Here is a 14,505-nt window from a genome sequence, read left to right on the forward strand (position 1 = left end):
AAGAGTTGTATTTCCAATTTTCCATAGCTATATATTTTTTTACTGTAGTCTCATTCGAATTTTCTATATCTAGTTAATAAATACGAATGCAAACTGAAACATTCTAAAACAATAAATGAAGATAATTATTAAATCTTCAAAAAAGTGTCAAGGAAATGCTTTTGTAGAACTAAAACAACGACAAAGAATACAATAGGAACACGTTTTAATAAAAATTTTAAATTGGAAAATTCTATTAAAAGAACTCGTATAAATAGTAAGAATGACTGCAAAAGTGTAATGTGTTGTATTAATTGTGTAATAAATTTTAAAAATTATCTTATATTTAACATCAAAATAGAATATTAATTATCAGATAATATAAAATAAATCTAAATTTTAAATAATTTTATTTAATTACAGATATATTAATTTATAAGGAGTGGAACTATGATTTTTAGAGAGAACAGAATTTTCCTAAAATTTAATTTGTGGATAAATTCATAATCTACACTTTGGATAGTCCTACACCTGATAGATGGCGAACGATAAGTTCATAGCATCTATCCGTCCATCGATTTGCTCCCTGAAGTAAACGGGAAATTAGTTTCGTAGCAATTGAGGGCATGAAATTTATCGGTTACGCATATTTTAAGAATAACTGAAATTTATAAAATACAATTTTCTTTTAGGGCATGAAATTTGGAAAATAAGACTAAATCTAAAAACGCGAACCGTCCACGGTACTCGAACAGGAAAACTATCTCTGCCGCCGCCACCGCCACCGCCGCCACCGCCACCGCCGCCGCCGCCTGGGACGCCCTGCAACTCTTCTTCGATCCACGGATTTGGCCTCGCTTCCTGCACAGCAGACGGCGGGAATGGGCGAAAGCGGGGCCTTCTTGTACGACACCGTCTGCTCCCTCGCCTACTCTCCCGAGGTCGATCCACACCCTACCGAGTCGTACTCCATCTTTCGGAATCAGATCACCTCCTCGGCCGGTTCCTTCTCTGAGATCGCTGCCACCGACTACCTATCCCTCGATCCCATCAGGACCGTCGAGCTACCTGCGCCTCTCGAGACGCCTCCGTTGGCATCTGTGCCTGCGCCCGTAGGTGCCGATCATGGCCGAGTCTCTGAGCTAGCCTGCTTTCGTGCTGGCTGTCGCTTCAAGAGCCCCATGCTCCAGCTCCACAAGGGTAAAAAATTTGAATGTTTGTTGGTTGTTGTTCTTTTAGTGGGATTTTGGTTTGTCTATGCTCATGGCTATTGGGGTTCCTCCATGCTATAAAATATATTCTCAAAGGAAATTGCAGGATGGAAAAAATCATATTTTTGATTGTCTTTTTTGCTTGTTGGCCTCGTACTTCAATATTGTTTTAATGTTCAAAGCTATCAGATTAGATGACCATACTTGCACACTCTCAAACCTAGTTTATTTCAATCAATTTTCTTTTAATTGTTACCTAGTTTGTAGCTTACAAGTTCAATATTCACCTTCTGGAAATATACAAAAACCTTATGCTGTCTCAATTTCGGTGGAGAAGCAAAGCAGAAATTGCTAATCTTTCCTTTTGATGTTTATTTGAGTGAAGAACGAGAAAGAGGCTAGAGACATGCTTCAGTTGTTTTGGAGGAGACCATAGGAAGAGAGTTTTATCTCATATTCTCTCTTTTTAAAGTGGAATAAATTTGATGGAAAGGAGTGGGTATGGATTCTTTTCTATTTCTCTTCTTTTTATCTCTTAACTCTATTAAACAACAAAGTTTATGCTTCAGTTGTTTTGGAGGAGACCATAGGAAGAGAGTTTTATCTCATATTCTCTCTTTTTAAAGTGGAATAAATTTGATGGAAAGGAGTGGCCATTGATTCTTTTCTATTTCTCTTCTTTTTATCTCTTAACTCTATTAAACAACAATGTTTCTTCTCTTCTGTCATCCTTTCCTCTATTTTTATTCTGATCCATCAATGTAAACACAACCTTGTAGAGTTTCATCAGAGTTGGATATTGGTGAACTTTCAAGTAGATCAGTTCATACCTAGCTTAATCAAGCAGCCTAGATCATTTGCACGTGCATTCATGAGCATAAACAAGTTATACTTCTTGTCCGATAGGCACAAGTTGGTTGAAACCCGTATATAGTGTTTTGTCCCAAGTTTCTCTAGTCCCAATTTTTCGAGTAGCTTTCCTACAAATTTTCCTAGAGACTGTAGAGAAGAGTTTGCTCTGTAGATATTAAACACTATGGTTGTTTCTCTATACAATGTGGATATTGGCTTTTCTAGGTTTCTGTATACTTTTTTCTCTTGTATCATATAGGTTTGCATTCTCTTTGTCGAGTAGGTTTGGGCTGATCCATGTTACATATCTTTGTTGATTATTGTTGTATATTGGTATACAATACAGTGTGGAGAAAATTGGGTTTGGATATGTTATCATACATAATTACATATCATATCTGAAGAAGGTAATGCATTGTCCATAACTTGATATTTGAATTTTGTTTAAGCATATTTGACTAGGTGGAAGAGGTTTGAGACATTTGATGCAAATTTGAAAAGAAACCTTGGGTCAGGGAGAACATAGCACATTGTGAGAAGGTGACCATTATCTGATTTAAATCTAATTAGATTCAGAAGGGTATAACTATGAGAAAAATATTGGAGATCTGAAGTCATGCGAGGCAAATTCACATTACAAGAAGATATCAAAAAGACATGTAATGTGAAGGAATCCCTAGGAATATCATAGTGAACATCAGAGCTTCATGCTGATTGAAGAGCATGTATGCTAATTATCTCATAAATTAGTCTTTTGGCAGTTAAATAGAAATGTTTTGCAGCCCAAAGGTTTCAGTGACTAAACTTGTGCTGAGTCTTTGAATTGGTAATTGTCAAATGACTAGCCATTTATCTATACCAATCAATTTTCTTCCTGCATATGACATATAAGCTGGCCTCACTATGCAATCCGATTGGTACTACTCTGGTTGAGGTTCTGGGCTTTGGACCTTGATCAGAGTGGTATTAATGTTAGCTTTGAGACTTGGCTAGTATAACAATCAAACTTGCTATTATGTTTCTGGTTAGATTCAATGGTAAAAATTTCAGTTTCCTTGATAGGTGGCTCTGAATAATTTCTTGACTATGCATTTTTTACTACTTTGAGGATTTGGAAGTCAATGCTTTCTACTATATGTTGTCAAAAAGATTACCTTTTCTGTGGTAGCATGTTTTTTTTTATCTACTAGGTTATACTTTGAATCAAGTTTGAAGTCAAATTCTCCCCTACCCTCATAACTGGTTCATTGAATTCCTTTTGCATTGCTATGGTTATTTTCCGAATCATTGGTATTTATATTTTAAATTTCATGCAAATTTTACAACCATTGCACTGATATCAGCTATTTGATTTCTGCAGAGATACTTGATTTTTGTGATTTCATCTCACCAACTCCAGAGGAACAGGCCTCACGAAGTGCAGCTGCGCAATGCATATCCGACATTATAAAAAATATCTGGCCTCACTGCAGAGTATGTTCATTTTTTTTCTTTCTAACTTGTAGCAGAATTGCTCAATTGATATTGAGATATCTGAATTTCTTTTATTTGCATTTTTCCATGTAATCTAGGTTGAAATTTTTGGATCATTTAGGACAGGTTTATACCTTCCAACAAGTGATATCGATGTAAGTCTTAGATCTCTAGAAATTATTTGTCAGTATGTAACTTGTAATTTTTTTGTTGCTTCAATTGATAGGAATTGCCTTATCTTAGATTTTTTTTACTTTTGTAAATGTGTTTTGAGCTTCATGCTTGACAATCTAATAGTGATTAATTCTTGCCTTCATAAAGTTAAATTTTGCATCACATGATGTTGCATTGCAAAATGTTAGCCTACTGGTGTTAAGTATTGCAATTTCTGAAGTTACAGCTTCACATATCTTGTGTATTAAGGAATTAAATCTTGGTACCGAGGATCATATTTGAACCAAAGGTGGGGCATGCCTTCTTTGTCGTTTTTCTTGGATTTTATTTTTCATTCAATTGTCCCTTCAGAAGATAATCAGTGACTTTTTCTTCAAATCTTGCATTTGTTGCTTTTTAGTTGCTTTTATCTTTCTGGATACATTTATCCACCCTTCATGCAAACTGCTGAGGTCTTTTTAGGAATTTTCCAAAATTTTCTTAGGCAGGAAAAGGACCATTTACATGAATTCAATCTTTTGGGATTTACAATAATTATTTGACTGCTACAAATTACCTTTATTGCTAACTTGCAAACATTTTAGCCCCACATGATTAGGGGTGCAAACGAGCCGAATTGAGCCGAATGCTATGAAATATTTGTATTTGAGTTCGAGCTCTAAAAATATATATGATATTTGAATTTGATTCGAAGCTCAAAAATACCAATAATTTTGGCTCGAGTTCGATTCGAAATAGGATTCAAGCTCGAGTTCGGTCTTAAATTTGAGTTTGATTTGAATTATTTGAAATTTAATTTAAGTATGTTTAAATTAAAATTGTATAAAAATAATTAAAGTTTAATTTGAATTCGGCTCGTGAGTGGCTTGTGAACAATCGAACAAAATATTATAGGTTCAAATTTTGTTCGAAAAAACTATCAAACATGGTTGAGTTCGGCTTGAATTCTATAATTCGAATACAAATCAAATATTTTTCGAGCCGGCTCGAAAAGCTCACGAATATGTTTCAATTCGTTTGCACCCCTACACATGATACACAATATACCTTTGTGATGGATGATATCCTTATTTTTGCAGTATTTAAGCTTGAACCACTTTCTATGCCTCTTAAGTTTGACTATCTTAACTTTTTTTCTTAGGTTGTGGTTCTTGATTCAGAGGTGAAGACTCCACAAATTGGGCTTTATGCTCTCGCAAGAGCATTATCTCAAAGAAGTGTTGCTAAAAAAGTGCAGGTAGATTATATTGTTGAAATTTCTGTTGAATTCAGTTATAGGCTAATGCACTAAGCATCAATACGAGTGTGTGGTCTATATCCTCAAAATTTTCTGAAGAAACAGATTAAAATTGCTAATGCATGAAGAACCAATACAAGGGTTAACATTTTTTTTCTTTGTTTTCTTCTTAGGTTATAGCAAAGGCTCGAATCCCAATTATAAAATTCATGGAGAAGAAAAGTGGTGTAGCTTTTGATATCAGGTTTAAAATTTTCTCTAAATTCTGTTTGTTTGGGAAAGAGAAGAAATTTCAGCTAACTAATATTTCTGTTTCTATACACTCCTCTGTAACATAAATCTCTAAAATTTTGGTTAGTAATGGCTGTGGGTCTTTTTCTCTATTCGTCTTGTTCTTCATAGTTCTTCATTACTATTTTGGCTTCATTTTGTTATGATTTCCTTGCAAATAGCTGTGGAAAAGAACTGACTGATATTTATTCTCTTTGGAACAGGTCAGTGGTAATAGGTTTTACAGTGTTTTGTTTAAGAATATTCACAATCAGTCTATCTTTAGGGCTGACCAAGAACTTCATATTCACAATCAGACTAATGCTATTCAATCTTCTTTTTACCAATTCTTTATATATAACCAATAGTTTTTTATGGTATTATAATCCTTGCTATTTCATGCTAGATTAATTATACTAGTTCTTCTTCCTTTTTCTCTCTGTTTTGGATAATTAACACTTACATCTTAGGTTTGATTATTCTTTCAGTTTTGATGTGGATAATGGACCTAAAGCTGCTGATTATATGAAGGTAATTGAAAAGAACATCACTGGGTAATCATATGCTTTTGTTATTTATCTTGAACAAAGGTTTAGAAAAGCTGCTTATATTTGGCTGAGTCAGCTACAGAAAGGGAACAGGTTTGCTGTAGATTGCTAGGGTAATAATATGCAACTAATATTGCCAAAAACATCATGGCGTATGAATATCAAGTTCCAACTGTCTGGTAGTAGGTGCATACAACTTTAGAGTAGAAGCTCAAGATTTTCTTTTATCTTTGCTTCCTTACATATATAATACACAAAGTTATCAAAGGAATTTTCTAGGTAAGCAACGGAAATTTATACTGGCCATTTGCTTCGAAACACTAATTAGTATGTGACAACATCTCGAAGAACTTCAAAATCTTCATGATTCTTCCCTGCATTGTTTCTCTCCTGTTTAGCTTGCCCAGTTTGCTTATCAGCTTAGTTAGCAATACCACCAATGCTTCAAAAGACACATTGAAATAAACTAGAACAGTGCTTTGAGTCCATAAAAAGATATCATAAATTTTTGGGTGGATCACACAGTTCAATATTATGGAGCTCAATAAGAAAGGACCTTGACTGAGATTTCACTGAAGCAGAGCATTCTGAATAATATAGGGTCTCTCCTAGTTCAGGTGTAGATTTTTGCTTGAGCAGAGGAGTCCATCCAAGAAGTTCACTTCTGAAACCTAAGATGCATAATATTTGTTAACTGCTAAGAATCTCTGAGGTGATTTTTTAACATATACTACCCTGAAACTCGGAATTCAAATACATAAAATGCACGTTTGAGGAATAACATTCCCATTGTGTAGTGTTGTTACAAGATGCCTTAATTCACTTTTAAGACATGATTTAGGGTTTATGGACAGGATTTGTCCTTGCTATTGACGTTGCTTAAAGGCCAAAAAGATTTTCCCACTTGCTCCTCTTTCACTTTTTTTTTTTTTGATTTTTCCTCATTTAGTCCTAGTCATTGGAAGATCTTCATACAAAAATATGGCAATGGTATTGTTTATTAGGAATTAGTGTGCTAGAAGCTTACGATTTCTTATTGTAGCTAATTAAGTACCAGTTGCCACAATGTTTTTCATAAAGATCCGTTGGTATCCACTAGCTTGCTGAACTATTTTTTTTTCTGCTTGGTTAGGATGCTGTGCAGAAACTGCCTCCTTTAAGACCATTGTGCTTAGTCCTGAAGGTTTTTCTGCAGCAAAGGGAACTGAATGAGGTTCTGTCATGTTCAATGAATTCTCCTACTTATGTTCTACTAATCATTTATTGAACTGAACTACAATTGAACAAGTAGATAGAGTAACCAACCTTGTGCGGCTTGCTCATTCATAATGCTGCAAGTCTTCCTCATCAATTAAAGCTAGCCAGCAATAAACTTTTTATGTTCTACCAAACCAAGGGATTTTATTTCATATCATAGGGGATGCACCGTCTTGATACTGTTTTTGGACTTTTCACAGGTTTATTCAGGTGGTATTGGTTCTTATGCACTTCTTGTGATGTTAATAGTGTACTTACAGGTAAATAATGCATTATTCTTGTGGATTCATTATTGAACTCATCCAATTCTTGATAGTCACTTTTGTAGATGCATTGGAGTGGATTAGATTCACACAGTTCCCGCTGTCATATGGAAGATAATTTGGGCATTCTTTTGGTATGACTTACACTAATATGTTTCCTGTTGTCTCATTCACTTTTTTCATTTATTTATGTTTATATGATCAACGTTGAGTTCATTAATATGGCAGTAAAGTATTCGATCTTTATGAAAATACTACTTTTTTTTAGAATGAGTCACAATATCTATTATAGTACTATCTTGTATGAGTGGGATTATTAACTGCTTGAACTCCTCCATCTAAGAAAGTATATATTCATGCTGCCTTTGTCAACAACACAATCATGACATGGTGATGATAATAAGCTACATGCTATAATGACCTCTAAACTTAGATGCTGCCATTGCCATGTAAGCACTTAGTTGTATAGTTGTCAGTGTAGTCTCACATGATGTATTTAGTTATTAGGTGTGTGTTTGAGTCATATCTTTAGGGAAAAGTTCATGGTCACTCGGACCATGAGCTTCTCTATTTGGGAGAAAAACAGTTCCATGTGTTGTGCAAACAAGAGAATAATCGCAAGGAAGGAGAATGACAAGAGGGAATAATGCATGACAAGAAAGGGAGACAATAGATTCATGTGGTTCAATAAGAGTACCTATATCTACAGTCACATAGATGTTTGTGTTTCCTCAAGAGTACCTATGTCTACAATCGCAATCAAGAGAATTTTGTTACCATCTATGCCATAACAGAAAAACCTGACACAATATGGTTTTTCTGCTCCTTGTTCCACACAACTTCTCCCTCTACATAACACGTGGCTATTCTTGAATGGTCTTGATTCATAACATGTTATAGTGATGGCCTCAACCGTGTGATTCCTTCGCCTCCTTGTTCCACCTCTGTTATTGCCGCATGGGTCTCCTCAGGCCTGCACAGATCACATCTCCAAACACAGAAGTGATTCAGGCTATCAAGTTGTAATCCTTTAAGGAGGAGGGCACTATCTATGGCTCTCCACTTCTAGAGTCGATGCTTATTACTCATTGATCTGTTGTTAAGAACAGGGCAGTTGAGCTCATTGCCAAAGTGATCCAAATAAGTGTATCCATACTTGCTCTCATATGAGGCAGTAACAATGAATGCATATATTATGATAACTTATAACCTAAGGTAACATAACGTGTATATTAGATATGAGATAATGATCATGTGCTGGAGTTGATTATGTGCTCCTGTTTCTTCATAATGGATCAAAGCATTCATGATTTTGGGAAAGTTGATGCAACACTGTTATGTCTGTTTATTCTTGTAATCTCTGATGGAAATGTTCAAGTTCCTGCATGAATGAGGAACTCCACAAAAGGACCATGAAGACCAATATATGACTAGCCTCTACCACTGATACTTTTGGTTTTCTGCTCATCTTTTTCTTTGATACAGGCTTCCATATGAAAGGATTTTCAAGTTGCTTTACTCTATTTCATACAGAGCCCTTTGCTCTAAATCTTTGTATAGACGAAGAAATCACTTCTACTTTTTAAAGACATTCTGGAACTATCAAATATCTTTCCACATAGGCTAACATTGTACCGAACGCATGCTCTTTAAGATTTAATGTGCAGGTTTCTAAAGAGAATTGCAGATGTGTAACATGGGGCTTTGTTGTATATTTGCCATGGTTCTCTGTTTAGTTCCAAAAGTTAAGATTAAATCCATCTTCATGATGAAATATTCACTTTTGAAAATTCATATAGTCCCATTTACCAAACTTTGGAGTTCTAGATAGTCAATTAAACACAATGTTTCAATTCTCATGATTTTCCACCTCTTTCCTTGAATAGGTTGGCTTCTTTGAGTTTTTTGGAAGAAAATTGAACACTAGCAATGTTGGTATATCTTGCAACTCCAAAAGGGTGTTTTTCTCCAAGACTGATAAAGGGTACCATTGCCTTGTGCAAAACGATGTTAATATAGACTTCATTGTTTTTTTGCCAATGTGCTTTCCAAGACTGATATGTGTTCCCGTAGGTTTTTCAACTCGGAGAGATCATATTTGCTATCCATCGAGGATCCCCAGGTGTTTTTTCAGCTGCACTCTTGTTATTTGTTAGTCGTGGTTATTGTACTAATGGATGTTCTATCTGTTTGAATTAAACTGAATTAGGCACCAGACAATGACCTTGCGAAGAATTCCTACAACTACTTTATGGTAAGCTCTGTTTTTGATCGAGATGCTTTTCTCCAATTTCAGTGGTAATAAATGAACTACATATTATACATCTCAAATATATAGAGAATTATTTTTGTATGCTCATAACCTTGCATTTCTTTCTTCTCAGTAGTGACTTGTGGGCAAAACATTTTTGATTATTCAAAGCTGCCAACTCTGGCTAAATGTTCTATCTTGCTGCAGGTTAGATCTGCATTTGCAGCGGCTTACTCTACATTAACAGATGTGAAAGCCATCATGCGGTTGGGTCCAGAAAGTGGCATTTTGGGGAACATCATACGTCCAGATCCAGTCCTTTTTGATCGCAAAGGGGCAGGTGATGGACAACTGACTTTTAACAACCTTCTCTCAGGAGCTGATAAATCAATGATGGAAGCGCATTGTTTTGAGAATGGAGGTGATGTGTATAACTGGCAATTGGTCGACGATGAGCCACTGCCACGAGAGAAGCTGAACAACAACAACGACAGCATACCATCCTGGAAGAGATTTTCAAAATCAAAACATTGGCAAAACAGAAGAGAAAAGCCAGAAATCATTGACGGTGATAATAAAGAAAAGAGTAGCCGAAGTGCAAGCGCATCCAAGCGAAGGAAAAGATTTGAAAAGTCAGAACACTTCGACAATGACCATAAAGAAAAGAGCCCGCTAAGTGCAAGTGCATCGAAACAAAGGGGAAAGATTCTAGGCAAAAAACTCTATAGAGAAAATATCTGATGGCTGGTTGAGAAGAACCATCACAGGAATGTAGAGGTATCAAAAGTCACTCTTTGGCACCAACGTCTAGCTGCTGCTACCAATGATTGATTAAAGTTTATTAATATGAACACACTTTGCTGGAACCATTCTTTTTCCCTATCGCAATCAATTGAAGCAGTGAGAGAGCATGTATGAGTTCTTCCTCCGACAGAACTACCAGCTTCAAGATCATTGTTTATTGGTTTGTATTTTATAGGTGCTCCTTCCCGAATTGAGTTTGTTCAGCTGATAAAATGTATATTATTCATCGGACAATATAAAACTTGTTGGCACTATATTTATTGTAAGCATTGTGGTCAAGGTATAGTTCCATTATATATGACTCATGCTGTTGGATAAGAGGCGTAGGAGGCAATGCCACAGAGCCCTTCAGTGGCGCCAACATCTCTCTGCAACCTCAGGTACCCTTTCTCACCCCATGACACTCCCCACGAGTTCTTAATTATCCAGTACTTGTTTCCTCCCTTCGTCCTTCCGTAGCCCACTACTATCACTCCGTGGTTCAATTCCGTCCCGCACTCTCCGGTGAAGATGCCGCTCGAGTAGAACTGAAAGTCCAGCCCTCCCGCGTCGACTGCGACCGCCACTGACTGCCTGGCCACCGCTGCTGTGAGCGATGACTCGCCGATGTTTGGCACTCTCATGTAGGCCCTAATTCCGGCCGTTGGCTTCTCCGCTAGTGACGGGTTGCAGTTGCCGTTTGACGCTGTGTAAGGGTAGTTTGCTTCTGTGGTCAGCCCGCCGCGGCGGACGATGAAGTCAAAGGCGCCGTCGATGGTGCCACCGTCACAGCCGTTGTTCTCGCCGGTGACGTCGCAGTCTACTAGTTCTTGGACCGACAAAGAGATGAGTTTGCCGGTTCGGAGCTGGATGATGGCCTCTGTTGCTGCCGCTGCTGCGAAGGCCCAGCAGCATGCTGACAAAATGACATTAACTATAGCAGCCTTTTTTTTTCGGGACATTTAATCTGTCTTTTAATATAATTTTTAATTAATTATTTCGTTTTACCACATTCTCCTTGATCTTTGATCGGAGTCACTGCTCCCTTGCTCCGCCAGTCCACGGCGGCAGGCACGGACGCCGACGCATTGCCGTCGGATCCAAAGCTTCTAGACGCCGCTGCCGTGTTCGCTCCATTCGGCCTCGATCCAGCACGCAGAGCCATGAACTCATCATTTGTTAAGTCAGCAAACTGGTTGAGCCCGAGCTTGTACATGCGGCTCGCGTTGTTGTTGGCGGCGGCGACGTAATCGACGTTGCGTTTAAAGACATGGTATCGCCGATCCTTCTCCGCCGCGTCCTTGTAAATGCGCCGGTGCTGCGCCATCCACCGCTCGTGCATGGCAACATCTGCAAAGGAGGACATGAAACCTGAGAGTAATAAGGAGAACAAGACGAGACCTGTCATCGATGACATTATCAGTACCGCAGCGAAGTGATAATCAACAAGGGCATCTTGCAGTGCAATATATAGAGTAGAGAAGTTGAAGTTTTATTTATCAGCAATATTTGATTAGATAATGGAGTCATAGGGATAGGCTAATGGATCAGGAGTATGGGTCATGGAGATTATAGCAGGAAATTAATAATCTTTATTTTGGTGATTTTAGGGTTTAGGGAGTTTGAATTTTTAATTGCACGAGTCGTGGATGATCTAATAATAATGGGGATAGACTTGTGTGATGGTCTCTTTCACCCAAGATCCAGGGAAAGGGATATTGTTATTAAATTAAGGATTGTACTTAGTACAACTAATAGATAGGATCGACCATAACTTAGCGTAACTAAAAGGTAGCATTTTGTTTATGTTTGCCCCATGCTACACCGTAGATTTCAACGTGCTCAAATCCATATATCTTAAATATACTCACGCACGCGGTTTCAATTGGATTTTTAGTTTGATGAGCTGTAGCAATATGTTCGTTGTCATGCATGTCCTTGTCCATTTCTTCCTATTAGGTTAGGGTTGGAAAATGCAGTTTGATAGGTGGCAATAAACTCTTTGGGCACGCAAGCTCAAGACTTTGTGATTAGTAAATGTAACACGTGTTTTTTCATCTCTCCGAAGACTGCTGACGAGGACGAACGACTCTATAATGGATCCGGGACTACTTCGAATGGGTAAGTTAGCATTTATTGTAGGTGATATGTGGAAGATGGAGAGTAACAGACTCTGATCCAAGGTTTCGAAAGAGAAATTTAATTTTTATGTAGTTGTTAGGAGGACACCTCTCTGCATATTTTCTTATCGTAGTCCTCATATGAGCCAACGTGCCTGCTAATATTCGCTGAGAAATGATCCTAATTAATGATGAGGGGGTTGCATTACTCTTCACATGCTTTAAGCAAACTATGTGTGAATATACAATCTAGATAGAATCGGAAGATGAGTAGATGAAGTTATTTTAGAGTGGCCTTGAAAGCATATGAAGTTGAAAATCGAGGTTGAGCTAGCGGCGACGTAGGCGACTAAGGCTGTCATATCCTGAAGGAGTCTCTGTTCGACAAACGAACAATATCTCCCTCCTTATGATAACATAGAGAACCTGGATACAATGGCATAAGGCAGTACAATTATAGTACCTACAACCCACACGACTGGAACAAAAACACAACCACGTAAGATAATATGCAGCCACACGGCTAGAATCATGCAAACACAACGGAAGACATAAGGTAAAACATATAAACCAAAACAACTGATTGCGAGCTGACTCATCTTGATACAACAACATCAAAGCAAATACAAGAAGCCTTGACATCTCATTTTACCACCTGATCTTAGGCATAACTAAACACTAGTGATCTACGTAGGGAGTCATCCTCATCAATAGTATAATAACCCTCAAGTGGAACTCCATTTTCACATATATTTTTAGAGCTAGAGATGAAATACTACCTTGTGAGGTTATTTTTATGCTTAAGTGTACTCAAGTTTTAATATCATCATGCTTATTGACTAGTGTAATGTTTGGATTCATGAATATTTTGATCCTTGTAAATTTGACAGTTCTAGGTAAATATCTTTTACTATCTTCAAAGTATTGCTAGAAAATTATGTAGGAGATGATTTTTAGTTTGCTTCATAGATTTATTTGCTCGGGACGTGCAAGAATAAATATGGAGGAATTGATAACCATCTTTTTGTTATATTCTTTAGGCTTTTATTTTCATACTTTTTGTTTTTTTTGTATGCTAAATATGTAATTATATCATATTTCACGAGTTGTAGATATTTTTACCTTTTGATGAAAATTATATTATATTTGTGGTATTTAATGCTAATATTTGAATGTATTTTTTATAGGCATCAAATGATCATGGATTCGAGTAAAATCAGACCAAATCGAGCTCAAATCCGGATTTAAACGAGGAGATCAAGTTCGGGAGTAATCTGAATCGTCCATCCAATATCTGAGAAGATCTGAGTCATTCATCATGATCCTATCGATCCAAGTCAAAGAGGGAGTAGATCTTAGCGATTGATAAAGATCTGGAGCCTTGGATTCAAATCTGGAGTGGTCATAGTCGTTGGATCAGTACTAGCTTCATTCACACCGTTGATGCAAATCTGAGGTCATCCATTCAGATTTAGGGGGTGTTTGGCTAAACTTATTAAAAACATCTTATAAGATCTAATAGCTTATAAGTTGTTTTAGGAGCTTATAAGCTGTTAGATCTTATTTTAAAAATAAGTTGTTAAAGTGTTTGGGCGAACTTATTATAATCAACTTAAAGATATTGATGTATTTGGTATTATAAGATCTTTTTATTAACAAAATTACCAAAAAGGGCATACATCATTATTGCATGTAATAAAGTTACAATAACTTAAATTAAACATACGTTAAGGATCGATTTTTTTTTAATAAAGTTAACATAAATTTCAAGCAATTAAAAAGTTAAATAACAACTAATTAGCAATAATTAAAAGAAAATTTACACCAAACATTATTGTGGATCGGTCAGCAGACCGATCCACATCCTTTTTCACCGATCAGGCCATAGCCTGATTGGTCTGTAAATGCTCTGATCGGTCTGTGGACCGATCAGGCTATAGGTGGATCGGTCCACAGACCGATCCCCCTATCCTTTCTCCCTAACTCCGTTGCCTCCTGATCGGTCTACAGACCGATCAGTAATTTCACAGAGGGTTACTGATTGGTTACTGATCGGTCTGGTGACCGATCAGTATCACTAGATCGGT

General features: G+C 37.0%; 2 protein-coding genes across 2 annotated transcripts; one reads left to right on the top strand and one right to left on the bottom strand.

Annotated features, from left to right (window-relative positions):
* The first annotated feature begins 688 nt into the window (after positions 1 to 688).
* On the top strand, positions 689 to 10,617 carry LOC122001096 (terminal nucleotidyltransferase 4B-like). Its single transcript, XM_042555676.1, has 13 exons — positions 689 to 1,179; positions 3,403 to 3,515; positions 3,614 to 3,670; positions 4,831 to 4,926; positions 5,100 to 5,170; positions 5,685 to 5,727; positions 6,877 to 6,957; positions 7,202 to 7,261; positions 7,330 to 7,398; positions 9,151 to 9,248; positions 9,338 to 9,386; positions 9,474 to 9,518; positions 9,723 to 10,617. Exons 1-13 carry the CDS (start codon positions 861 to 863, stop codon positions 10,254 to 10,256), a joined length of 1,635 nt encoding a protein of 544 aa, XP_042411610.1. The 5' UTR covers positions 689 to 860; the 3' UTR covers positions 10,257 to 10,617.
* Positions 10,515 to 11,712, bottom strand: LOC122001097 (ervatamin-B-like). The gene is made up of 2 exons (XM_042555677.1): positions 11,307 to 11,712; positions 10,515 to 11,214 (listed from the first exon to the last, which is right to left on the bottom strand). The coding sequence occupies exons 1-2, from the start codon at positions 11,704 to 11,706 to the stop codon at positions 10,622 to 10,624; spliced, it is 993 nt and encodes a 330-aa protein (XP_042411611.1). The 5' UTR covers positions 11,707 to 11,712; the 3' UTR covers positions 10,515 to 10,621.
* Positions 11,713 to 14,505: the final 2,793 nt, after the last annotated feature.

Source organism: Zingiber officinale, chromosome 7A, assembly GCF_018446385.1.
Source record: "Zingiber officinale cultivar Zhangliang chromosome 7A, Zo_v1.1, whole genome shotgun sequence".
Taxonomy (NCBI): Eukaryota; Viridiplantae; Streptophyta; class Magnoliopsida; order Zingiberales; family Zingiberaceae; genus Zingiber; species Zingiber officinale.

What these genes read in the sequence shown, in the direction of transcription:
- LOC122001096 (XM_042555676.1), top strand. Translation starts at nt 861, where the DNA reads ATGGGCGAAAGCGGGGCCTTCTTGTACGACACCGTCTGCTCCCTCGCC. An exon ending in CATGCTCCAGCTCCACAAGG is followed by an intron (nt 1,180 to 3,402) that starts GTAAAAAATTTG and finishes TGATTTCTGCAG; the next exon opens with AGATACTTGATTTTTGTGAT. An exon ending in GGTGTAGCTTTTGATATCAG is followed by an intron (nt 5,171 to 5,684) that starts GTTTAAAATTTT and finishes TTATTCTTTCAG; the next exon opens with TTTTGATGTGGATAATGGAC.
- LOC122001097 (XM_042555677.1), bottom strand. Translation starts at nt 11,706, where the DNA reads ATGACAGGTCTCGTCTTGTTCTCCTTATTACTCTCAGGTTTCATGTCC. An exon ending in CAAAGATCAAGGAGAATGTG is followed by an intron (nt 11,215 to 11,306) that starts GTAAAACGAAAT and finishes TCATTTTGTCAG; the next exon opens with CATGCTGCTGGGCCTTCGCA.